Raw genomic sequence first — 26,001 nt, 5'->3', positions numbered from 1 at the left:
AATATTCAGAAGATAGAGAAGCTCTTCCCTGTGTGTCCTGACAATTTACAAATGTACAAGGTCACCACTTCCTTATATGGCTGCTTATCTGATAAAAGAAGGAAACCAGAAACAAAAAAGTTTTATTTCTAAAGAAAGCACTGGTTTTTCTCCCTCCTTAATTCAAAGAAAGTGTAGACGAAAGAGCAGGAGGACAGTATTTGCTAGAAGAGGAAGGAATTATTAGATAAGGGAAAGGAGAATGAGATTTGTTAAGTGGAAAAGTAACATTAAGTGTCCAGAAACTATTTAATTTCTTAAAAGGGCTCTGTCTACAAGGCCTTCAGTTTTTAGGATTCAGTATACACAAGTAAAGAAAAAATAGTCCCTGGGACTTACTTGGTGGCACAGTGGTTAAGACTCCGTGCTCCCAATGCAGGGGGGCCAGCTTCGATCCCTGGTCCAGGAGTTAGATCCTACATGCATGCCACAACTAAGAGTTCGCATGCCACAACTAAGGAGCCCATGTGCCACAGCTAAGGAACCCGTGAGCCGCAACTAAGAAGCCCACCTGCCACAACTAAGACCTGGTGCAACCAACCAAATAAATAAATAAATAAATATTTTTAATAAAGAAAAGAAAAAATAGTCCCAAACTTAACCACTGACATGGATTAAGTTTAAGTGAGCTTTTAAAAAAAAACAAAAATTATTCTTATTCATTGGTTTCCATATAATCAAAGCCCAACTACCCTAGAAAAATAGTTTTGTCTCTATAAAAGCAACAAAAAATTATTTTGTTAACCTAAGTAACCTCATTTTCTCCCAGGTTGACTAATAATTGGAGGAAGTGTGGTTGATAAGAATGTTTATACAGTAGTTTAGCTTAAAATGAAGCTTCAGTAGAAGTTTGAAATGTTAGAAAGCATAAATGAATTGGTGAAGGAAGCAGAGATGATGGATTTTTCAGTTGTGCTGAAAAATCTCATTTTACCATGTAATAATTACAGTTCATATTTATCTGCCTGTGTATCGCCTGCTGTGGGATTGATTGGGTGCAGAGCGTGTATCCCTTTCCAACACAGAACCTTGTCTTCTTCCCATTTCCTAATATTTGATGACTAAATACAAAACATATAAGGCAATAGGGACTTTGAATTGCTAGCAGTGCAGGCTACTGCCAAGGTACCAGAGGGGCTGTTAGAAATTTGCCTTGGCATGTAACAGCTTGCAGAAGCCTCTTCCTATAAAAGGAGACACCAGCTAATGTGGCCAGAGTTCACATAAACAATATTAAAGCTGGATTTTTCTGCCTGGATCTAAAAGAGTAAGGCAAAATGTTGCATACTGTCCCTTGTCCCCTTTGATGACTGCAATTCTAGTTTAAAGATGAAAATAGCAGACTGTTTTGTTGGCCTTGTTTCATTTAGGAAAGAAGTGTGACAAACATTACAAATCACTCTGTGGTCATTGCAAAAAAGCAAATTTTGGGGGTGAAATTGTTAGCAAATATTCTTTAAATAGCTAGAATGTCAAGGTAAAATAAATGAGATAAGTCGCAAAAATAGTACTACCCAAGATTATGGTTATTAAATGTTTTGCTGATGGGATAGAGTTTTCCTCAGTTGAATTTAAAATTGAAAAGTATCTCCCAAGTACAGTCAAGAGTATCAGTGATTTTATTCTCAGAGAAACATAACTGGAATATTATGAGTATAAATAAAATTGTAATGTTTCAGTGCCATAAATATTTTCTGATTACTAATTCAGTTTTACTAATAATTTGATTCTGAGATGGGAATGCCCCAAATATAGACATATTCCAACCATATTGGAAGGAACAGCCCTTCCTGTAATTTAAACTAATATTGGATTTATCAGTGATTCTCTTGGGAGTTTGGGTATCTCGAATGAGTCTCTGATCTGTTGGGTAAGTTGACGGCATAAATTTGTACCTACAAAGCTGAGATCCATATTCTGGACTTATCAAAATGCAGACTCCCAGGCATAGCCAGCCAATCTAACTGATAACTTTGCACTGCCATATAGGTGAAAGTCAGAATCCAATGTGAAGTCTTAAAGACAGTAGAAAAAAAGGCTATAGTATTTCAGTTTTGTGCTTTGAAGAAATTGAAAGATTTGGAACATTTGCGGGAAAGGTGATAAGCCTAATAATAATGAACATACAATTTCAGTACTTTAGAGATGGCAAATGATTCACTTTTTAAGAAGTTATACATCTCTGCTAGCAAGTGAATTGTTTATTTCATGCTTTGGTTAACAAAAAAAAAATGGGAAAAAAGGTCAGATACTCATCTAAACCCATTTCAACAGTAAAAACAAACAAACAAAAAGCATGATTTTAAAACATTTGAATGGTGTTCTTTTAGTCCAATTTTTAAAATGGGAATCAAAAGCCTTGTGATTAAATGATGTATTCCAGATAGTCAGTGGTACAATCAGATTTTATATTCCTGATTTTTGTTCTCATTGCTCTGTCTAATCCAATTGACTTGGAAAATCTTTCAGGACTGCTAAAGCACAGAGGGCCTAGATGAGAACAGTTGTGGCTTTCTTGAAACAGAATGTGGACTACACACTCAGCTAACTCAGTTGGTGGAACATGAAACTAATTGTCTCAGGACTGCAGAGCCTGTTATTTTTGTGGTCAAGAGAGGAAAGATATGAGTTAAATTGGAATATGAATTGGCAGTAATAATACCAGACTCTGGTAATTAGCTTAACTGTTACCGTGGGACAGTAACATGTGGGACTTTGGACACCCTTTCAACATATCTGAACTTCAGTGTCCTCTTCTGTAAAGTGATGGAGATTTATACTTGTTTAAAGTCCATCTAATGCCCAAATTCTATGATTTCATGTAAAGTTTTCCAGTCTGAAAGTACATTTTAAGAAATCCGCCTTTAAAGCAACCTTTAAAAATGTAAATTGACCTTGGGAGAGGGAAGATTTTTACTTAGTTGGCTTCCTTTACTCATTACACCATACAAGGGATTCCTACAGGTCATGCAGTGTTTTGTAACAAATCAACTTTCCTCATATTGACATGAGATAGGAAATTAATGACAACTTAATTAAAGAAAAGATCTGAAGATCTCAGGGACTACAGTATGATCCAGTGGTATAATGACACAAGACAGGGTGTCAATAGACCTGGGACTTTGGAATTAACTTTCTGTAGCCTTAAGCCATACCTGAGGCTCTATCAAATCCCCGGTACTGTGTTAGGTGATCAAAATGAAAGGATGAAGAAGACACAGTCCTGGGCCTCAAAGAGCTCACAATTTGGTAAGGGAGATCAATAGCTGGGTAAATAAACAATTGCAAGACAGTTCGCTAAGTGCTATGGTAGATGTAAGGTAGCCTGAACAATGATTCTGAAACCTGGCTGCACATAAGAATTTCCTGGGGACTTTTTAAAAAATACAGATGCTTTGCCTTCTCTCTCAGAGATCATAATTTTTTTTTAATTTTATTTATTTTTGGCTGCATTGGGTCTTCATTGCTTCAAGCGGGCTTTCTATGGTTGCGGCGAGCTGGGGCTACTCTTTACTGCGGTGCACGGGCGGGCTTCTCATTGCGGTGGCCTCTCTTGTTGCAGAGCACAGGCTCTAGGCACTTGGGCTTCAGTAGTTGCAGCACGCGGGCTTCAGTAGTTGTGGCTCACAGGCCCTAGAGTGCAGGCTCAGTAGTTGTGGTGCACGGGCTTAGTTGCTCCATGGCATGTGGGATCTTCCCGGACCAGGGATCAAACCTGTGTCCCCTGCATTGGCAGGTGGATTCTTAACCACTGCGCCACGAGAGAAGTCCCTCAGAGATCATAATTTACATGATCTGGAGAGGGGCTTAGTGAATTGGTGTTTTTAAAAGTTCCCAAGGATATTCTGACACACAACTAGGATTGAGAATTACTGGGATAGTAGAAGGGCACCAAGCTTGGCCCTTAGGTCAAATAGGCAATGGTCAAGCAGACAAGAAGAGAAGAATCTTTCAGACAGAGGAACAGCTTTGTGCAAAGGCATGGATATAACAGAACTCATGGTGCATCAGGGGAATTGCAACTAGTTCTGTGTAGCTCACTGTAGATGTATGAGGGAAGGGGGTTACAGTGAAAGATGAGATTGGAGATGTAGGCAGGAGGCAGATCTTTATGTGTTTTGTGAAGGAGTTTGGACTTTATACTGAAGTCAAGGGGAAATCAGTAGGGACGTGACATGATCTCATTTCTCTTTTAGAAAAGATAGGTTCAGTGGTGCTGTGGAAGATGGATTAGAGGGGCTGGAATCAGGGAAACTACTTAAAGAGGCTGTGGTAACCCAGGCAAGAAAGAGAGCCTGAAATAAAACAGTGGCACTGGGAAGGCAGAAGATATTCAAGGAATAGATAACTAGGAGGCAGTATCAACAGGGCAGATGGGTGTGGTGGGTGAAAGAGTAAGAGGAGTCTATGGAGTATTATTTCCTTATTTTGTAACTACTTTTGCTCATTTGCTAGTGGAGGATCTGCCCAGAACTAAACACTTCAGAGGTGGAGAGGAACAGCTTTTTACAGACTTGTTAACAACATACAATGTGGTTTGAATCTAGTCATTTCAAAAATCAAAAGCTATCAAAATAATCAGAGGCTGTTTACAATCCATAAATGACTAAATTCCTGACATGCTTAAGGCCAAGCATCTAACTAGCATTTCCACCCATTGTGGAGGGGAGAGAGAGTGGAAATAGCACTAAAACGAAGGTTTGAGAGATTTTAATTAACACAAATGGCTGTACCTAGTCTTTAAATCTGTCCAAAGAAAAGGGAGTGAAAGCCTTCTAATCCTTCAGCGCTTCATCTGGCCTTGACCTCAGAAAAAAGAGCCTCCCTCTTCCTTCATCAAACTGACTTCCTTTAGCTCCTTGTTGTTCTGTGTAGGTCTTTGAACCCAGAATTCTCTAAGACAGGAAAAAACAGAAAAAAATGACATCTAAAGCACCAAGTATTCTGGCACTCATTTTGAAAATCCTCTAAAAATATTAAATTAGAATACTAAAAATATTAACAAATGCATTCCAAAATTCTACACCCACTATCTATTCAAGCCTTTGAAATGATTTCGAAAAGCAAAGTAATTTTCACATTAGATTCACTTTTGCCAGTAGTTGCTCTGCTCATAGTTGCAGTGTCCATGGTACCTGATGGGGAAAATTAGGAAAATGAGAGCTTTCTTCGAGTAAAAAAAACTAGTTTTATTTTGAGTTGCACGGCTATTAGGATTCATCATAGTACCATATTATTGTAGGACTGACTCTGGTATTAGCATTGATGTGGATTTTCTAATTGTTGTTTTAGAAAATAACTTCATCAAACAATGTTTTTAAAGTTGAAGTGACAAACCTTTTTTTTCCGTTGAGAGCTCATGTCCCACAGGAAAAAAAAAAAATCATTTGAAGATTACATCAAGTAAAATCAATTTATTTGAGAGCCTACAAAGTGTGCTTCCAATACAACTTTTAAATGAAGAAATGAGATGATAAATCATGCACATATCTGCACAGCCTCTGGTAACCCAGACAAATATTCCACAAAAATGGCTAACTGTGGACAGTGGAGAACAAACAAAAGATGAAGGTGGGGGTCGGATGAGAAAGAGGAGGCAGAGAGAAAAACAGGCACAGACTGAGAGAGAAAGGGAGAGAATAAAAAGGGAAAGAGGGAGAATTGTAGGGTGCTAAATAGGCTCTGTGGTGAGTCAGTCCTAGGTGAGGGCTGCCAGACTAAAATATAGGACACCTGGTTAACTTTGAATTTCAATAAACAACAAATAATTTTTAGTATATGTATGTCCCATGCAATAGTTGGGACATATTTAAACTTAACATTTATTGTTTATCTGCAATTCAAACTTAACTGGGGATCTTCTTTCTATTAGCTAAGTATGACAACCTAATCCTAGACAAGCTTCTGCTCTCCTGATTGTGTGATGCAAAAAAGTTTAGAATATATTGTCACTCACTGAAATAATCATAATATCAATACAAGTACAGTTTACTTTTTTTTCAACCTTCAAAATTTATATTTAGGAAAGAAGACTTTTGTGCTCCCCTGGACTTCTGTGGAGTTTTATAGGAAGAGAAAGAATGAGCTCGTTTAGAAATTAACTTCGGACTTCCCTGGTGGCGTAGTGGTTAAGAATCTGCCTGCCAACGCAGGGAACACAGGTTCGATCGCTGGTCCGGGAAGATCCCACATGCCGTGGAGCAACTATGCTCGTGTGCCACAACCACTGAGCCCGTGTGCCACAACTACTGAAGCCCACACACCTAGAGCCTGGGCTCCACAACAAGAGAAGCCACTGCAATGAGAAGCCCGCGCACCGCAACTAAGAGTAGCCCCCGCTCCCTGCAACTGGAGAAAGTCTGCGTGCAGCAACGAAGACCCAATGCAACTAAAAATAAATAAATAAAAATTTAAAAAAAAAGTTAACTTCATGACCTACTAATACCATGAACCGAAGGCTGACATTCAAAAGGTTCAAGTTGCTGCAAAACTTGAAAAAGCCTGTATTTGAGGGCAATGCAATTTATCAAGGACTCAGATTGGAGCCAGCTGTGGGTTTCCACCCCTGCCTTTCAGAATTTTAGCATAACACTACTATTTTCCTTTCAGCAGCACCTACTGGAGTGTATTCAGCCATCAGGAGGAGCAATACTAAAGTGAAGTAAAGGTTGAAGCTGGGGAGAATGACTTGCTTCCAGAACAGAGGGAGTTATAGAATAAATAAGGTCTCAAGAGTATTCATTTCCCACTGCACTGGGCTTTCATCTGAATTTATAAGTGTAGCAAAATATTCACATGCAACCTTCAGCTTCTTAAAAGAGCTCAAGGAAATGCCAAGAGTTGGGGTGGGCGTTTGGGGGTGGGATAGGGGAGGAGAGAAGAGCAAGGCTGTCAGAATCAAGTGTCTTATCACCAGTTCTATTATTATGGAAGATAAACCACTTCTTTAAATACTGGCAGGTGTGATGGGAAACAGCTGAATTTAAAGATTGCTTCGTGCCTGTGAGCTCTAAGATAGGTGACTGTCAAAGGCCAAGAACTGCTCTCTTGACTCTACAGAATTCTGGGAAGGGCTGCCGTACACTCTGGGTCAAACTGTAATTTTATACTGGTCTGGAAGTAAATTCCTTCAAATGTGACCCGTCTCTGGAAAGACTTCGCCGTGGATATAAAATATTTTTCTCTTCTATAAGACTAGGTGATGAAGATGAGACTAAACCGATGAGACTGACCTGGCTAATGATACATACAACCTGGGCCTCAAGGGAGTCTGCACGTAGGGATTGCTTGAAGTGTTACAAAGTCAGTATTAACACAGGATTATATTTTGCCAACCAAACAGATCACACCACTGCAATGCAGCCAACCAGCACACAGGACAATCGATGTGGGAGGAGGAACTCTTGGCGAGGAGCAGTGCGATAACCCTCCCTCTACTTGGAAATGCCTGTAACAGAAGGGCCTGTACCCTGATTTGCTGGAAGGTGTGTCTAAAATTACATTCAATCCTTTAAGACAGAGCTGTGAAATTCAATTCTTTTGAAACTAGAGGAAAAGGAACATTATCCAGGAACACTACTAAGTACTTAAACTTCAAAAGGTCCCCACCTTGCACAATTGCCTGATTTTTTAATTCCTTGCCCTGATCGCCTGATTTATCTGTGGTAGAAAAAAAACAAACAGTATTAGGGATTGTGGAGGCGGGACAGTGGCTGTTTTTGGAATGGAGGACACTGTAGTTCACGGAGTGGAATAATAGGTACGGATTTTGCAGCAGAATGCTGAATTTAATACGGGATAATCAAGGCTGCCAGTAATACACCTCAGTGTCACAAAGCATGGCAGAAAACACCAATAGATCTTTTAATTTTTTCATTTGACACATAAATGTAGCACATTTTGTCCTAAGGGCAATAGAAGACTGATGGCTCCCTGAAGGTTCCTGAATTACCACTGTTTATGAACTAAAGGCCTGGATGTGATTGATGCCACCTACTGGGATAAATGCAGAATTACAAATCTGTCAACCCCTTTTGGAAGTAGCGTTTCTTTTGTTACTGAACAAATTAATGTTGGGGGTATGATTCTTTATTGGGAGGATTATACATTAAACAAGTGATAAGCTTGAATTCAAATCATAGCCTTTAGATGTGGAAGAGTCATAAGAAATCACATACTGGAACACTGTCACTTTATAGCATATTTTAGGAGGTGAGCTTTGGATATGCAGTCAGAAGCCGGGCTTCTCTGAACTAGTTTCTTGTTCTATAATACCTAACCCATAGAGTCATTGTGAGGGTTACACAAAACCATGTTTTCAACATGCTCTATAATATGCTATGGTTGCTTTAGATAAAGAAAAACACTGAAACAAAATGACTGGTCCAGGTCATCTAAATGGTTAGCCTCAGAGTAAGGCCTGCAACTCATATATCTGACTCTAAATCCAGTGTTTTTCCCACTAAATTGCTATTTGCCAAAATTTGATGGTAAGATGATTTTAGGAGGTAACTGCAATAAATTTAGGAGGTGCTGAAACACAGCATTAAATACTATAAATCACAGTGAGAAAATTATTCCTTTTTTGATTCTTTCAAACTTGACACCTTGATGGCATCAAGGAGAAGAGTTTCAGTTTGGTGATGATTTTCTTTAAAACTCTCTACATTTTGCTGATCTCACTTCCTAATTAAAGATAAAATAGGCCTTAGGGTTCAGCACTGTGTTAGAATACTAAAATTTTGTTCTCTGTATACTTATTATGTTTACTTTCTATTATAGAAAACTACATTTGTTTTTCATTTACAACACATATTACTGTTGGTAATAATATCTTAATATAACTACTTTAAAAATCCCTCTATGAAGAAAACTAATATTTCTTTTGTTTTCTTTTCAATAATTAAACACTAGGTTATAAATAGGTCAATAAAACCAAAATCTAAGACTTAAATTTCATATCCACTTGGGCTCAAACAAACTCAGAGATTTTGTATATGTGTGTATTAGAAAATGAAACTGGTCTACAATCAGTGCTCAATGCATGTGCAGTCAGTAACACACAAGCAATGAGTCACGCATGCCTGTGGCTACATGCACTTGTGGTAACTGAACAGTTTAGTGTCCTATCGCTTAATACTCCAGAAGCGTTAGAGGAGAGAAGAGAAAAGAGGATGTTGATCTGTGGGCTGTTCTAGTTCAGAGTTCAGAGATTCAGTGTTTTGCAAGCAAGGGAAAAAAAAATCCGCGGTGATCACGCTGAATGGAATCTTTCACTATTTTCTTGGCTTGATTTGAATCCAGAGTGAAAAGATTTTTGGCTCCTTACTCTATGGATCCCTTGAGATGACTTACTGCTAATTTTAAATGAAATAAGACGTGGATCTCTCGCCCTCATAACCCTCCCCTCCTCTATCTTTTTAATTTGCATCTTAATGACTTTATACTGCTTCTGGTTGTATTCCAGGTTCTTATTGGAGAAGCAAACCTAAAGCTTTCTGCTTTCCAATTCTTATCAGAACAACAGTTAAAAGAGAGACATGAATGGAACACTGGCTGAAGGATAGGTAGTTCCTCCAATCATCCAGATTTTCTAAATTTTAAATATGGATCAAGTCAGACCAACAGAGTGCTATGGACCTGGACCAAATCATCTTGAGCTGATCCATCGCTTTTAAAAAAAGTTCACATCAATAATTTCTTATCAGATTGTGCCAAGGAACAGATAAGAAACAGCCTAGGAAATTTAGATTCTGAATTTATTTTAGAAATATTTTTGAGGACATTAGCTACTATGACACACATAGAGTGTCCTGTTGCCCTGATGAGGACCTGGAAGAGAAATTTCTCTCTCATTTCAGTACCAGTAAAAGCTGTGTTTCTTCTGAGAACTTGGTTTATTTTTATTTTGTGGACACCATAAATTCATGTTTCTCTTTTGGGGAAATTCATAACCAAGACTGAAGCCTACCTGTACCAACTGTATGGTACTTTCATTACACATTTTTATGTATTTACCTGGCTTCAACTTATTTTCCCTTTGCCTTGATTTAGTCATCTGTTTATTTGATCTTCATGCTGTGTGTGATTTTATAAGTTATTCAAGCCCTTATGGAATATGATTGAGGAGAAATTAGAGACATATATATTAATACTGATAAAACATTGGCATCCCTTAGCCATGATTTCTTATTGCATGTCTCTTTTTTAAATTACAGAGTTCAGATTCATAGATCCATGAAAATTTAAGAGCCCTTTCTTCCTGTCCCTCAGAAAACCATTCCTTTATTTTTTTATGATAAGCTATATGATTTCCTCTAATGATGCCATAAATTCTTTGGGGTGGGGAAATGGTGAAACTCCCAGAGGAATATCTGGATTGGTGAAATTCACAACCATTGTCGGATGTCTCTTTGACCTTCTATTCTGAAGTAGCAGAGTCTATTCCAATAAGATTTGTGAGATCAAACTACTCTAATTCCTAAGAAAGGGGTCGAGATGAGGAGAAAACTAATATTTTATCAGGTGTCAACTATGTATCAACTACATATGCTAAGCACACAATATATTACTCAGTCTTTACAAAGGAAAATTTTATTTCCTCTAGAGGAATCCTTATCTTGATATAAGAGTTTCAGTGTAATAATGATGATAGTAAAAACATTTATTATAACACTGCTAACTAACTTACTGTGTGCCAGGTATTGTGTTATCACTTTACAGGTAATGGGATCTCCAATGTAAAACAAAACAAACCTCAAATTGTGTACCTATGACACTCTACCTACCTACCGACCCAGGAAGATTCAACAATGCTTGCTTTGGCTCAAAATTCTGCTGTATGTACAGTGATAACTTCAGATCATTGGGCTTCTGGTAGTTCTTCAAGGCTTCAATTCTCAGCTCAATCACTTTGCCATTAAAGTCATTCTATAAGAGAACATTTTTCAAAACTACTCCTATAATATTGACTTCTCTAAATCCACTATTACCTGAATCCTTTTTACTCAGAAGTTTAAAAATGAACCTATCATGCTCAGTCTTTAAAAGTGGGCAGAAATTATGTGTGATTTTTTCCCCCATTTCAAATAGGACAAAATCAAGATCATAGGGGAAAAGTGCTATACTCAAGGTGAAGCTGGAGATAGGTCTCTTCAGTCATCTTCCCACAAAACATTTCTTTTAGCATGACAATTGGTAATCCAGATGAGAGGATCAGGTTTACCATTAGGAAACTAAAAGCCTCTATATTGCATGAATGAAATTGTACCCTGTGTCCAGCCTTGGAAGACTTAGTACCTGAATGAAGTTAGCTTGTTCCTGATACCTGACCCATTCCATTTTCCTCTGTTGCTTTTCCTGGTAGAAGAAAGAGCCTCCGGTGACAAAGTAAATTGAGATCAGAAATCAGTTTTCTCAATATGCTGCAAAGACTTTATAGCAAAATTACGGTGTCATAGATTCACTAATATATTGGTTTCAACTGCAGTCCTCTTAATTGGCATCACTTGTACATCCCACTCTCCGAAAGCTAAGCTAAATGAACAGGATCGTTTTCTATCAATGAGTTGGCTGCAGGAAGATTAGATACAAGCATAATATCTCTAAATAAATGTTCAAAAACAAATTAACAAGTGTTTTGACATCACATAGCTATTTCGAAGTTCTCATTATTGGTACAGATTTTCCCACTTTGCTCTAGCTATCATGATTTACCAGAAACTTGCCGTGTCACTCTGACTCAAATGTAATACCTCAAGGGAACCAGATCTCCTATAAACTTTTGTATCAGTTCAGGAGCACACTTAGGCAGATTATTGCTACATTAAAGATTTCTAATCTATCAGCTCTAAAAGCCACTACTTTCAGAAAGATCATACGACCTTCCTTATTTCTTTCACTTTCTATGCACACAATGTCTCCAGTTCATTCTTGGTCTTCCTAGATGATGAGGGGGGTTTGGGAGCCTGGGAAGAAAGAAGAGAGCTAAAGGAAAAGGAGGTCCCAGGAAAGAAATGCAATGTCTTAGCAGACAGTAAATCCAATATACCCTTAAGGCCCAGATCCTTCCTATCTGTCTACCCTAATCAGTCCTGATTCTCAATGGGCTGTTGCCATCTGTGTGCATCACAGACTTTGAAATTCTAAGCACCATGCAGTCCACTTGCCTTTCTGTCCTGTAAGTCTGCTTTGTTCTTTATCTGCAGTGCTTTTTGTTGATCACTGAGTTCTGTGCTGAATGTCTGTAGAGAGACATTTTGGCAAAGCTTTAAATTACTGGGACTTCATGAGGGAAGTGGAAAGCCAATGTCAAGGCTTTTGGTTCCTGCCAGTCAGAAAACTCTCAGGCCCTGATATGAAAAGTGTACTACCAAAGGAGGTTCAGAATGGAATGAGCCCTTCCATCTGGTCTTTTGAGTGAAACTTATAATAATAAAAACTATTAACTGAACCTTTATTATATGTCAATCACTACTGTAATCTACTTACTACATTACTTATTTACTCTACTACATTACAAATGTTCTCATTTAATCCTCACAGGACTATTTTTATTTCCATTTTATAGATAAGAAAACTGAGTCTTAGAGAGGTTAAGTCATTTGTTTAGGGTGACTCAGGTAGGAAAGTACAGAGCTGGAATTTGAACCAGATCTCTTGAACTCTGAAGTCTGTCTTCTTAACCACTAGGCATACGATCTTGTCTCTTTCTCAGTCTAAAAGTATGGGGAGGGGCGGCCCGGAGGAAGATGGCGGAAGAGTAAGACGCGGAGATCACCTTCCTCCCCACAGATACATCAGAAATTCATCTACACGTGCAACAACTCCTACAGAACACCTACTGAACGCTGACAGAAGACCTCAGACCCCCCAAAAGGCAAGAAACTCCCCACATACCTGGGTAGGGCAAAAGAAAAAAAGAATAAACAGAGACAATAGGATAGGGACGGGACCTGCACCAGTGGGAGGGAGCCGTGAAGGAGGAAAGGTTTCCACACACTACAAGCCCCTTCGCGGACGGAGTCTGCAGGTGGCGGATGGGGAAAGCTTCGGAGTAGCGGAGGAGAGCACAGCAACAGGGGTGCGGAGGGCAAAGCGGAGAGATTCTGGCACAGAGGACCGGTGCCCTCAGGCACACACCAGCCCGAGAGGCTTGTCTGCTCGGCCGCCGGGGCGGGCGGGGCTGGGAGCTGAGGCTAGGGTATCGGCTTTCAGTCGGACCGCAGGGAGAGGACTGGGGCTGGCGGCAGGAAGAGAGCCTGAAGGGGTTAGTGCACCACGGCTAGCCCGGAGGGAGTCCGGGGAAAGGGTCTGGAGCTGCTGAAGAGGCAAGAGACTTTTTTCCCTTTTGTTTCCTGGTGCGCGAGGAGAGGGCATTAAGAGGGCTGCTTGGGGAAGCGCCGGAGACAGGCGCGAGCCGCGGGTAAGGCGCGGACCTCGGAGACGGGCGTGGGACGCCGGGGCTGCCGCCGCCGCCGCCGCCGCCGCGGGGGGGCCTGTGTGCGAGCGCGGGTCACTGTCCGCCCCGCCTTCCGGGGGGCCTGTGCACCCCGCCACTGCCGGGGTCGCGAGACCCGGGGACGGCTTTCCCGGGAAAGCGCACGGAGCGCCACGGGCTGCTGCAATGTCATGCCGGCCTCTGCCGCCGCAGGCCCGCCCCACACTGCGCGCCCCTCCCTCCCCTCTGCCTGAGTGAGCCAGAGCCCCCGAATCAGCGGCTCCTTTAAACCCATCCTGTCTGAGCGAAGAACGGACGCCCTCCGGCGACCTACGCGCAGAGGCGGGGCCAGGTCCAAGGCTGAGACCCGGGAGCTGTGAGAGCAGAGACAGGGAAATCTCTCTGTGCAGCCTCGGAGGCAGCGGATTAAAGCTCCACGGTCCATTTGATGTGCCCTGCGTCTGTGGAGTGCATGAATGGACAGCGAATCATCCCAAATTGAGGAAGTGGACTTTGAGGACAAGATTTAAGACTTTCCCCCCTTTTCCTCTTTTTACAACGAATTATCCCAAATTAAGGAGGTGGACTTAGAGAGCAAGATTTCAGACTTCTCGCCCTTTTCCTCTTTTTACAACGAATTATCCCAAATTGAGGAGGTGGACTTGGAGAGCAAGATTTTTGATTTTTCCCCCTGCTCTCTTTTTGTGAATGTGTATGTGTAATCTTCTGTGCAAGATTCTCTCTGTATAAGATTCTCTCTGTATAGCTTTGCTTCCACCATATGTCCCAGGGTTCTATCGGTCCGTTTTTTTTTCTCAATAATTACTTTTTAATTTTAATAACGCTACTATATTTCATACTTTATTCTATCTTACTTTACCTGCTCTTTCTTTTTTTCCTACTTTCCCTTCCTCCCTCCCTCCCTCCGCTCCTCTTTTCCTTCTTTCTTTTTCTTTCCTCCCTCCCTGCCACCCTTCTTCTTTCCACTTTCTTTTTCTTTCCTTCCTCCCTCCCTCCTGTCTTTCTTTCTTTCTTTCCTTCCTCCCTCCCTCCCTCCCTTCTTCCATTCACTCTTCCTTTTGCTTTCATTCCTCCCTCCTTTCTTTCCATCTTTCTTACCATCCTTCCTCCCTCCCTCCCTCCTTTCTTTCTTTCTTCCGTCCTTCCTTCCTTTCTTCCCTTCTTCCTTTCTTTCCCTCTCTCTTTCTTTTTTCTATTAATTCTTTCTTTCTACTTTTTCTCCCTGTTATTCTGAGCCGGGTGGATGAAAGGCTCTTGGTGCTGCAGCCAGGAGTCAGTGCTGTGCCTCTGAAGTGGGAGAGCCAACTTCAGGACACGGGTCCACAAGAGACCTCCCAGCTCCACATAATATCAAGCAGCGAAAATCTCCCAGAGATCTCCATCTCAACACCAGCACCCAGCTTCGGTCAACGACCAGCAAGCTACAGTGCTGGTCACCCTATGCCAAGCAACTAGCAAGGCAGGAACACAACCCCACCCATTAGCAGAGAGGCTACCTAAAAACATAATAAGGCCATAGGCACTCCAAAACACACCACCAGACGTGGACCTGTCCACCAGAAAGACAAGATCGAGCCTCAACCACCAGAACACAGGCATTAGTCGCCCCCACCAGGAAGCCTACACAACCTACTGAAACAAACTTAGCCACTGGGGACAGACACCAAAAACAACGGGAACTACGAATCTGCAGCCTGCAAAAAGGAGACCCCAAACACAGTAACATAAGCAAAATGAGAAGACAGAAAAACACACAGCAGGTGAAGGACCAAGATAAAAACCTACCAGACCTAACAAATGAAGAGGTAAGAGGCAGTCTACCTGAAAAAGAATTCAGAATAATGATAGTAAAGATGATCCAAGATTCTATTTCCAAGATCCATAATCTTGGAAATAGAATAGACAAAATGCAAGAAACAGTTAACAAGGACCTAGAAGAACTAAAGATGAATCAAGCATCGATTAAAAACACAATAAATGAAATGAAAAATACTCTAGATGGGATCAATAGCAGAATAACTGAGGCAGAAGAACGGATAAGTGAGGTGGAAGATAAAATAGTGGAAATAACTGATGCAGAGCAAAATAAAGAAAAAAGAATGAAAAGAACAGAGGACAGTCTCAGAGACCTCTGGGACAACATTAAACACACCAACATTCGAATTATAGGGGTTCCAGAAGAAGAAGAGAAAAAGAAAGGGACTGAGAAAATATTTGAAGAGATTATAGTTGAAAACTTCCCCAATATGGGAAAGGAAATAGTTAATCAAGTCCAGGAGGCACAGAGAGTCCCATAAGGAATAAATCCAAGGAGAAATACGCCAAAACACATATTAATCAAACTATCAAAAATTAAACACAAAGAAATCATATTAAAAGCAGCAAGGGAAAAACAACAAATAACACACAAGGGAATCCCCATCAGGTTAACAGCTGATCTCTCAGCAGAAACTCTACAAGCCAGAAGGGAGTGGCAGGACATAATTAAAGTGATGAAGGAGAGAAACCTGCAACCAAGATGACTCTACCCAGCAAGGATCTCATTCAGATTTGATGGAGAAATTAAAACCTTTACAGACAAGCAAAAGCTGAGAGAGTTCAGCACCACCAAACCAGCTTTACAACAAATGCTAAAGGAACTTCTCTAGGCAAGAAACACAACAGAAGGAATATACCTACAATAACGAACCCAAAGCAATTAAGGAAATGGGAAAAGGAACATACATATCAATAATTACCTTAAATGTAAATGGACTAAATGCTCCCACCAAAAGACACAGAGTGGCTGAATGGATACAAAAACAAGACCCATATATATGCTGTCTACAAGAGACCCACTTCAGACCTAGAGACACATACAGATTGAAAGTAAGGGGATGGAAAAAGATATTCCATGCAAATGGAAATCAAAAGAAAGCTGGAGTAGCAATTCTTATATCAGACAAAATAGACTTTAAATAAAGACTACTAGAAGAGACAAAGAAGGACACTACATAACGATAAAGGGATCGATCCAAGAAGAAGATATAACAATTGTAAATATTTATGCACCCAACATAGGAGCACCTCAATACATAAGGCAAATACTAACAGCCATAAAAGGGGAAATCGACAGTAACACAATCATAGTAGGGGACTTTAACACCCCACTTTCACCAATGGACAGATCATCCAAAATGAAAATAAATAAGGAAACACAAGCTTTAAATGATACATTAATCAAGATGGACTTAGTTGATATTTATAGGACATTCCATCCAAAAACAACAGAATACACATTTTTCTCAAGTGCTCATGGAACATTCTCCAGGATAGATCATATCTTGGGTCACAAATCAAGCCTTGGTAAATTTAAGAAAATTGAAATTGTATCAAGTATCTTTTCCGACCACAATGCTATGAGACTAGACATCAATTACAGGAAAAGATGTGTAAAAAATACAAACACATGGAGGCTAAACAATACACTACTCAATAACGAAGTGATCACTGAAGAAATCAAAGAGGAAATTAAAAAATACCTAGAAACAAATGACAATGGAGACACGACGACCCAAAACCTATGGGACACAGCAAAAGCAGTTCTAAGGGGGAAGTTTATAGCAATACAATCCCACCTTAAGAAACAGGAAACATTTCGAGTAAACAACCTGACCCTGCACCTAAAGCAATTAGAGAAAGAAGAACAAAAAACCCCAAAGTTAGCAGAAGGAAAGAAATCATAAAGATCAGATCAGAAATAAATGAAAAAGAAATGAAGGAAACGATAGCAAAGATCAACCAAACTAAAAGCTGGTTCTTTGAGAAGATAAACAAAATTGACAAACCATTAGCCAGACTCATCAAGAAAAGAAGGGAGAAGACTCAAATCAATAGAATTAGAAATGAAAAAGGAGAAGTAACAACTGACACTGCAGAAATACAAAAGGTCATGAGAGATTACTATAAGCAACTCTATGCCAATAAAATGGACAACCTGGAAGAAATGGACAAATTCTTAGAGATGCACAACCTGCCAAGACTGAATCAGGAAGAAATAGAAAATATGAATAGACCAATCACAAGCACTGAAATTGAAACTGTGATTAAAAATCTTCCAACAAACAAAAGCCCAGGACCAGATGGCTTCAGAGGCAAATTCTATCAAACATTTAGAGAAGAGCTAACACCCATCCTTCTCAAACTCTTCCAAACAATATCAGAGGAAGGAACACTCCCAAACTCATTCTACGAGGCCACCATCCCTTGATACCAAAACCAGGCAAGGATGTCACAAAGAAAGAAAACTACAGGCCAATATCACTGATGAACATAGATGCAAAAATCCTCAACAAAATACTAGCAAACAGAATCCAACAGCAGATTAAAAGGATCATACACCATGATCAAGTGGGGTTTATTCCAGGAATGCAAGGATTCTTCAATATATGCAAATCAATCAATGTGATACACCACATTAACAAGTTGAAGGAGAAAAACCATATGATCATCTTAATAGATGCAGAGAAAGCTTTTGACAAAATTCAACACCCATTTATGATAAAAACCCTGCAGAAAGTAGGCATAGAGGGAACTTTCCTCAACATAATAAAGGCCATATATGACAAACCCACAGCCAACATTGTCCTCAATGGTGAAAAACTGAAACCATTTCCACTAAGATCAGGAACAAGACAAGGCTGCCCACTCTCACCACTCTTATTCAACATAGTTTTGGAAGCTTTAGCCACAGCAATCAGAGAAGAAAAGGAAATAAAAGGAATCCAAATTGGAAAAGAAGAAGTAAAGCTGTCACTGTTTGCAGATGACATGATACTATACGTAGAGAATCCTAAAGATGCTACCGAAAAACTTCTAGAGCTAATCAATGAATTTGGTAAAGTAGCAGGATACAAAATTAATGTACAGAAATCTCTGGCATTCCTGTACACTAATGATGAAAAATCTGAAAATGAAATCAAGAAAACACTCCCATTTACCACTGCAACAAAAAGAATAAAATATCTAGGAATAAACCTACCTAAGGAGACAAAAGACCTGTATGCAGAAAATTATAAGACACTGATGAAAGAAATTAAAGATGATACAAATAGATGGAGAGATATACCATGCTCCTGGATTGGAAGAATCAATATTGTGAAAATGACTCTACTACCCAAAGCAATCTACAGATTCAATGCAATCCCTATCAAACTACCACTGGCATTTTTCACAGAACTAGAACAAAAAATTTCAAAATTTGTATGGAAAAACAAAAGACCCCGAATAGCCAAAGCAATCTTGAGAACGAAAAACGGAGCTGGAGGAATCAGGCTCCCTGACTTCAGACTATACTACAAAGCTACAGTAATCAAGACAGTGTGGTACTGGCATAAAAACAGAAAGATAGATCAGTGGATCAGGATAGAAAGCCCAGAGATAAACCCACACACATATGGCCAACTTATCTTTGATAAAGGAGGCAGGAATGTACAGTGGAGAAAGGACAGCCTCTTCAATAAGTGGTGCTGGGAAAACTGGACAGGGACATGTAAAAGTTTGAGATTAGATCATTCCCTAACACCATACACAAAAATAAGCTCAAAATGGATTAAAGACCTAAATGTAAGGCCAGAAACTATCAAACTCTTAGAGGAAAACATAGGTAGAACACTCTATGACATAAATCACAGCAAGATCCTTTTGGACCCACCTCCTAGAGAAATGGAAATAAAAACAAAGATAAACAAATGGGACCTAATGAAACTTCAAAGCTTTTGCACAGCCAAGGAAACCATAAACAAGACCAAAAGACAACCCTCAGAATGGGAGAAAATATTTGCAAATGAAGCAACTGACAAAGGATTAATCTCCAAAATTTATAAACAGCTCATGCAGCTCAATAGCAAAAAAACAAACAACCCAATCCAAAAATGGGCAGAAGACTTAAATAGGCATTTCTCCAAAGAAGATATACAGACTGCCAACAAACACATGAAAGAATGCTCAACATCATCAGTCATTAGAGAAATGCAAATCAAAACTACAATGAGATATCATCTCACACCAGTCAGAATGGCCATCATCAAGAAATCTAGAAACAATAAATGCTGGAGAGGGTGAGGAGAAAAGGGAACACTCTTGCACTGTTGGTGGGAATGTGAATTGGTAAAGCCACTATGGAGAACAGTATGGAGGTTCCTTAAAAAACTACAAATAGAACTACCATATGACCCAGCAATCCCACTACTGGGCATATACCCTGAGAAAACCATAATTCAAAAAGAGACATGTACCAAAATGTTCATTGCAGCTCTATTCACAATAGCCCGGAGCTGGAAACAACCTAAGTGTCCATCATCGGATGAATAGATAAAGAAGATGTGGCACATATATACAATGGAATATTACTCAGCCATAAAAGGAAACGAAACTGAGCTATTTGTAATGAGGTGGATAGACCTAGAGTCTGTCATACAGAATGAAGTAAGTCAGAAAGAGAAAGACAAATACCGTATGCTAACACATATATATGGAATTAAAAAAAAATGTCATGAAGAACCTAGGGGTAAAACGGGAATAAAGACACAGACCTACTTGAGAATGGACTTGAGGATATGGGGAGGGGGAAGGGTACGCTGTGACAAAGCGAAAGAGAGGCATGGACATATATACACTACCAAACGTAAGGTAGATAGATAGTGGGAAGCAGCCGCAGAGCACAGGGAGATCAGCTCGGTGCTTTGTGACCGCCTGGAGGGGTGGGATGGGGAGGGTGGGAGGGAGGGAGATGCATGAGGGAAGGGATGTGGGAACAGATGTATATGTATGACTGATTCACTTTGTTATAAAGCAGAAACTAATAAAAATAAATAAAATAAAATAAAATAAAAAAAGAAAGTTAACCAGGAACCTGAAATACCATAAAGTCTAATAGCTAATATCTCCAACATATATAATGAGATCTAAACTGAAAAAAAAATCCTTGGGTTTGAATAACTTGGACTCTACGTATTGGCTCACAATGAAGTTATCATATCATTTGCTTTATTAAAAAAAGATGGAAACTCAAAAATAAATAAATAAATAAAAGTATGGGGAGGGAAAGTCAATCACAAGCTCAGGTATATGGACATCCCTTATACAAAGTCTTTTGGGAGCTCTGGAGAAACTGGATTTTGATAGAGGAATGATGCTGGCATATTTCCTATCACTAAGACTCAAGAACTCAGAAAATAAAACCTCTCACAACTCATAGAATTGATTTGTAGCTGCCACTGAGAACTAAGAGCAGATCTCAGTACAAGATGCAGGGCTTGATAGTATCCTAATTATCTGTGGAAAGGTGAGATGGAAAAAGCAGTCAGAGGTCACACTCACACCTGTTTATATCACAAGACAATCTGCTATTCAGGTCTCATAATTTGTAAAAAAGCACTTGGATCCCAAAGGCTTAGTCCACAAAGGAATTTCTACCCCTGCTTGGTTTCCCAGCAAAAGGTCATACTATTTTTATATTAAACAATGCTGTGATTGTTGCAAAGTCAAAGGGGAATTAGAATCAGGTATTTGTTCATTCAATTTACATTTATTGATTGTCTACTATGTGTCAAGCATTGTGCTACATGCTAGGGATTCCAAGATGAACAAAGCAATCAAGATACTGGAGAAGCATGTATTCCAGAACAGGGCAGGGAGATAAGAAACAAATAAAATAATAATAACCCAATAAAATAAAAAATTAGTGAGCTTATATTATAAAAAGTGCTATGGAAGACATGAACAGAATTGTATAATAGGAAGTGGCGGGGGGGTTGATGTCCCTTTTCAGGTGGAGTGAATAAGGAGGGCTTCCCTGAGGAGGTGACATTTAAGCAGAGACCTGAAGGATGAGAATGAGCCAACTATAAGAAAATAGCATTACAGCCCAGGGATAAAGCAAAATCAAAAATCTTTAGAAAGGAAAGGTCTTGGCATGTGGAGGCCAGTGTGGGAGGGGAGGACTTCTATGAGAGGAGACTAGAAAGGTAGGCAAGAGCTAGACTATGCCTGGAACAGCTGTAAAGGGTTTTCCTAAGAAGAGTGACATTACTTGATTGTTTTAAATAAGATCAGAGAGTGAATTGGAATGAGGCATGGGTGGAAACAGAGACATGAAAAAATGAGGATGTGGACCAGAAAAAAGAGAAGCTTCTTTGCATTATGGTTTGTAAGACAGATAATTTCAAGAGATCCCTAGAGGCACACAGACCTTGTTCCATAGCATCTCCATTTCCTTCCAAAGCATCTTGTTTTTCCTTTCCTGTTGGAGAGGAAAAAGCAAACAAATAGAAATATGTGTTTGTCTAGTCATTAAAGTTGGAAAAAATTACTAATAGGGGCACTAAGGGGTAGGGGCATAGTAAACCACAGAGAAAGGCAGTAAATTGGCCTAGCCCCAAACCCAGGAACATGAGAGATGAGATTGATGATAATGATAAAAAATAATAACAATTTGGAATAGTAACTTTAATTATGGTAATTGTGGTATATCAATATAGTAGTGAGTTCCTCACACTTGAAACACTTAAGATGTTCTTATCATATGGCAGTTTCTTTGGGGCTTAGACCACTAATTTTTAATTTTTAAGATCCTTTGTGTTGTTAATTTTTTTAATAAATTTATTTATATTTTTATTTATTTATTTTTGGCTGTGTTGGTTCTTTGTTGCTGCACAAGAGCTTTCTCTAGTTGCTGAGAGCAGGGGCTACACTTCATTGTGGTGCGCGGGCTTCTCATTGTGGTGGCTACTCTTTGTTGTGGAGCACAGGCTCTAGGCGCGCGGGCTTCAGTAGTTGTGGCTCGGGGGCTCTAGAGCACAGGTTCAGTAGCTGTGGCGCACAGGCTTAGTTGCTTCGCGGCACGTGGTATCTTCCCAGACCAAGGCTCGAACCCGTGTCCTCTGCACTGGCAGGCGGATTCTTAACCACTGTGCCACCAGGGAAGTCCTATATTGTTAATTTTCAAAAATTTTGAAAGAATCTCTCAGACCAAACTCTTTCCTTTCTTTTACTTTGGTTATTTTCTGTTTCTTCTGAAATGTGAGGGGTTAATATGCTTGTATTCATTAACTTTTAGATGAAAAGTTTTTCAAAAGTCAAAAAAATAGAATTTTTGCTAGCTAATTCTTATTCTTCCCAACATTTCACCTGATTCCCTTTGGTTCACCCAGAACTTTTCTAGATCAAGGACCTATGAGCGTTGGAGCACCAATGCTAGAGATGAGCACTCTGTCTGAAAGCAATGGAATTGAGAGCCCTGTTCAGAAGGCCATTCCCTGGAGTGCCCACCAACCTCTTACCAGATTCTGCTTCACCTCTTCTGCTTCCTTAATGAGCTCAATGACTGAGGACTCACCATTCCCCTTCCCTGCCATAATCTGCCTCATGATCTGCAGACTAGAAAGAAGACAGAGATATCACAAAACATAATACTTCCTAAAAAGAAATATTAATATTCCATGACCAGTTAGAAACTACTCTACCATGAGAGGGAGATAGGGGCTGAAATCACAAGATTTACAGAAGTCCTTCTAGACATAGAAGGTCTCCAAAAGACAATTTCATTCCTAATCGACGTTTGCCTTAGGTATGTGCTCTATAATGAATTCTGTGCTCTGTAAGGCTCAAAACTTAGGTCTCCAACAGCTAGTGAGACTCCTCTCCACCCCTTCAGAAGGAAGTTTTGTTGTATGACTTTTGGGGTAGAAAGGGGCGTTTTTTTGCCTCTGTGAAGAAGGAGGTTGAAGAACCTCTTGTCTTAAGGATAAATCTCAGAATTATTCCCTACCCCCATCTCTGTCCATCTCCCCTACTTTGCTTCTCCACATAAAAACATTTGAGTTAGTTGGAGAACCCACTTATATGCTTATGGTAGCCTCTAGAGAATCAAGCCATCAAGAAGTTTCTGATAAAATCCGAATTAATATCAAATCTATGACTGTAAGAGAGGATATTCTTTAAAAGTATTAATTAACTTATGCTTATGTTCTTTGTGCTTTTCCCTCTCTAATTATAAGGAAAAAAGCAAGCCTTTGTGTTCTCTTGCTCTGAGAGGGCTGAGTTTCTTGGTTGTAAACAGCTGGTGCTTGACTACAACTTTCTGCCTGGCATTTGTTCTCACAACTTTCTGCCTGGCTTTTGCTCTCCAAAAGTCTGAGCTCCCTGAAATATTTATGGTAGGGTAGAGAATGAAGGTAGACACGTTAAGGTGAGATTCTCTGAAACTAGAAAGGAAAAAGAGAGTTGGTGGATCCCAAGAACAGTGAGTGCCCTAGCAAAGAGTTAAGACCTCAACTGCCTAGTACATTTAGTAAGGCCAGACCCTAATCCAGAGGACTTTGATGCTCAGAAATGATTACCATTTCACTGCTTGACAATGGAAGAACAGAGTCATCTATCCTAAAGTGATTCCACAAACATGAATGAGGAGCTATCTTTGTGACCATGATGGATTGAGGATAGTAAAGTCTCTTAACAGTTTCTTGGGAAGAAAAGTAATACCTGTCGCCCTGTGAGATGAGCTGAGTTATATTTAATTCTACTAAAAGAAGAAGGATTCCTTGCCACCCTGATTTTGTGGTTACATTCTTTTAATTTACTATAGCTGAAGGTCTAAACCTTTTAAGAAATGTAAATAATTATTGCTAAATCCTATGGATTAAAGTTCTCTTGCCTTTCCCCTTCTAGGAAATCCTGAGAAGGGAACACTTACCTTCTTTGTCTTTCCTCCAAGTTAGACGTCAACTTCTGGAATAACAGCTTGTTCTTACCTTCTAGAGGTTTTAGCATCTCTAGCAGTTCCTGCTTCCTTAGTTTTAAGTCCTCACTCAACTCCTTCAAGTAGTTGTCATCTGTTTTTGAACTTCTGTGGGAAGAGACACTATATTTGCCTTCAGCCCGGGCTAATAAAAGAGACCCTCTTTTCGTTCCTGGATAGTTACCACTTGGCATCCTCCATCAAAGACTCACCTTGTTTTGGAAGATAAGTAAGATCCTGGAGAGTTTGAAGCACTTGTCATCTTGAAGGAAAACTTCTACTCTAAGAATAAAAAAGGTCTTCTTGAAAATATGTGCCTTCTTGTTCCATTCATTTAAGTCATCATTTTTGTGCTGCTGTTCTTGAAACTCCTGTTGCATTGGACAGATTTTTAGCTACAGGTTGAGGTCACAATGGCACTAAGACCACAGATTTAACAGGTCTTTTAAGCAACTCCAACATCAGTGACAGCTTGTTGACTGAAAATACTACTAACTACATCTGACGAGTTCTTGCCTTAGCTTTAACCAATGCCAAAAGTTTTATTCTGAAGTCTTTGACTGAATAGGGTAGAATCATAACACATCTATATTATGGAATTCCTATTGTGTTAGAAAATGATGACTTGTCAAAAATGACTCACCAACACCATCTTCCATGGCAATTGACCTCCATGGAATACCTACTATCTGTAGGGCACTGCACTGGATTCTGTAAGGGAAAGATAAAGACAAAGCATCTGCCTCTGGGAGACTTAGGAGGAGGAGGGGATACCTCTGGGATACATTTAAAAAAAATAGAGGCCAAACTGGCAAATACAAGTATGGGCATAATATTGAGTAATATAATACATGAGCCAATTGTCATTACTTTCCTATCTTTCTTTTTAATTTATTTATTTATTTATTTTTGGCTGTGTTTGGTCTCCGTTGCTGTTCATGGGCCTTCTCCAGTTGTGACAAGTGGGGGCTACTCTTCTTTGTGGTGTGCGGGCTTCTCATTGTGGTGGCTTCTCTTGTTGTGGAGCACGGGCTGTAGCATGCGGGCTTCAGTAGTTGTGGCCCACGGGCTTAGTTGCTCCACAGCATGTGGGATCTTCCCAGACCAGGGCTCGAACCTGTGTCCCCTGCGTTGGCAGGTGGATTCTTAACCACTGTGCCACCAGGGAAGCCCCTACTTTCCTATCTTTAAAACGTGATATATCACAATGGCAAGGTAGAATTATATCAGACATGAAACAAGAAGATATAATTTGTGAAAGATCATACTGTCAGTATGTCATTCCATAACCAAGTTCCTTCCTGAGAGGCTGTAATTCTAGACTTACCTCCAGATTCTGATTTTGCCTCCATTTTCCTCTCCTTATTAGAATCACGTTTCTCCTAGACCCTAAAATCTCCCATCTTCATCTATTCACTTAGTGATCAGAAGATAACTGTAAGAGTTATACATTTGTTTCTTTATGTTCTTTTTTTTTGGCCACACTGTGTGGATTGTGGGAGCTTAGTTCCCTGACCAGGGATCAAACTTGGACCCATGCAGTGAAAGCATGATGGAGTCCTAACCACTGGACCAGCAGGGGATTCCCTTTTATGCTCTTTACACACAGTTTTAGGGCAATATTTTTGTTTTTTTGTTTTTTTGCGGTACGCAGGCTTCTCACTGCTGTGGCCTCTCCCGTTGCGGAGCACAGGCTCCGGACGCGCAGGCTGAGCGGCCATGGCTC

General features: G+C 39.9%; 1 protein-coding gene across 1 annotated transcript; it reads right to left on the bottom strand.

Moving 5' to 3' along the window:
• Positions 1–4,814: 4,814 nt before the first annotated feature.
• CCDC196 (coiled-coil domain containing 196) lies at positions 4,815–24,537 on the bottom strand (the record flags this gene model as incomplete). The annotated part of the gene is given in 10 exon segments (XM_081228293.1): positions 4,815–4,934; positions 10,831–10,968; positions 11,338–11,397; positions 11,922–11,942; positions 11,946–12,005; positions 12,207–12,281; positions 21,729–21,779; positions 22,819–22,915; positions 24,231–24,383; positions 24,488–24,537. Coding segments are annotated over 10 exon segments (825 nt in total).
• Between the last annotated feature and the right edge of the window lie 1,464 nt (positions 24,538–26,001).

The sequence above is a fragment of the Mesoplodon bidens genome (assembly GCF_964165515.1).
Source record: "Mesoplodon bidens genome assembly, chromosome: 3".
In the NCBI taxonomy this organism is placed as follows: domain Eukaryota; kingdom Metazoa; phylum Chordata; class Mammalia; order Artiodactyla; family Ziphiidae; genus Mesoplodon; species Mesoplodon bidens.
Note: the sequence above shows the minus strand (reverse complement) of the source record. Positions and strands in the feature narration are given on the sequence as shown.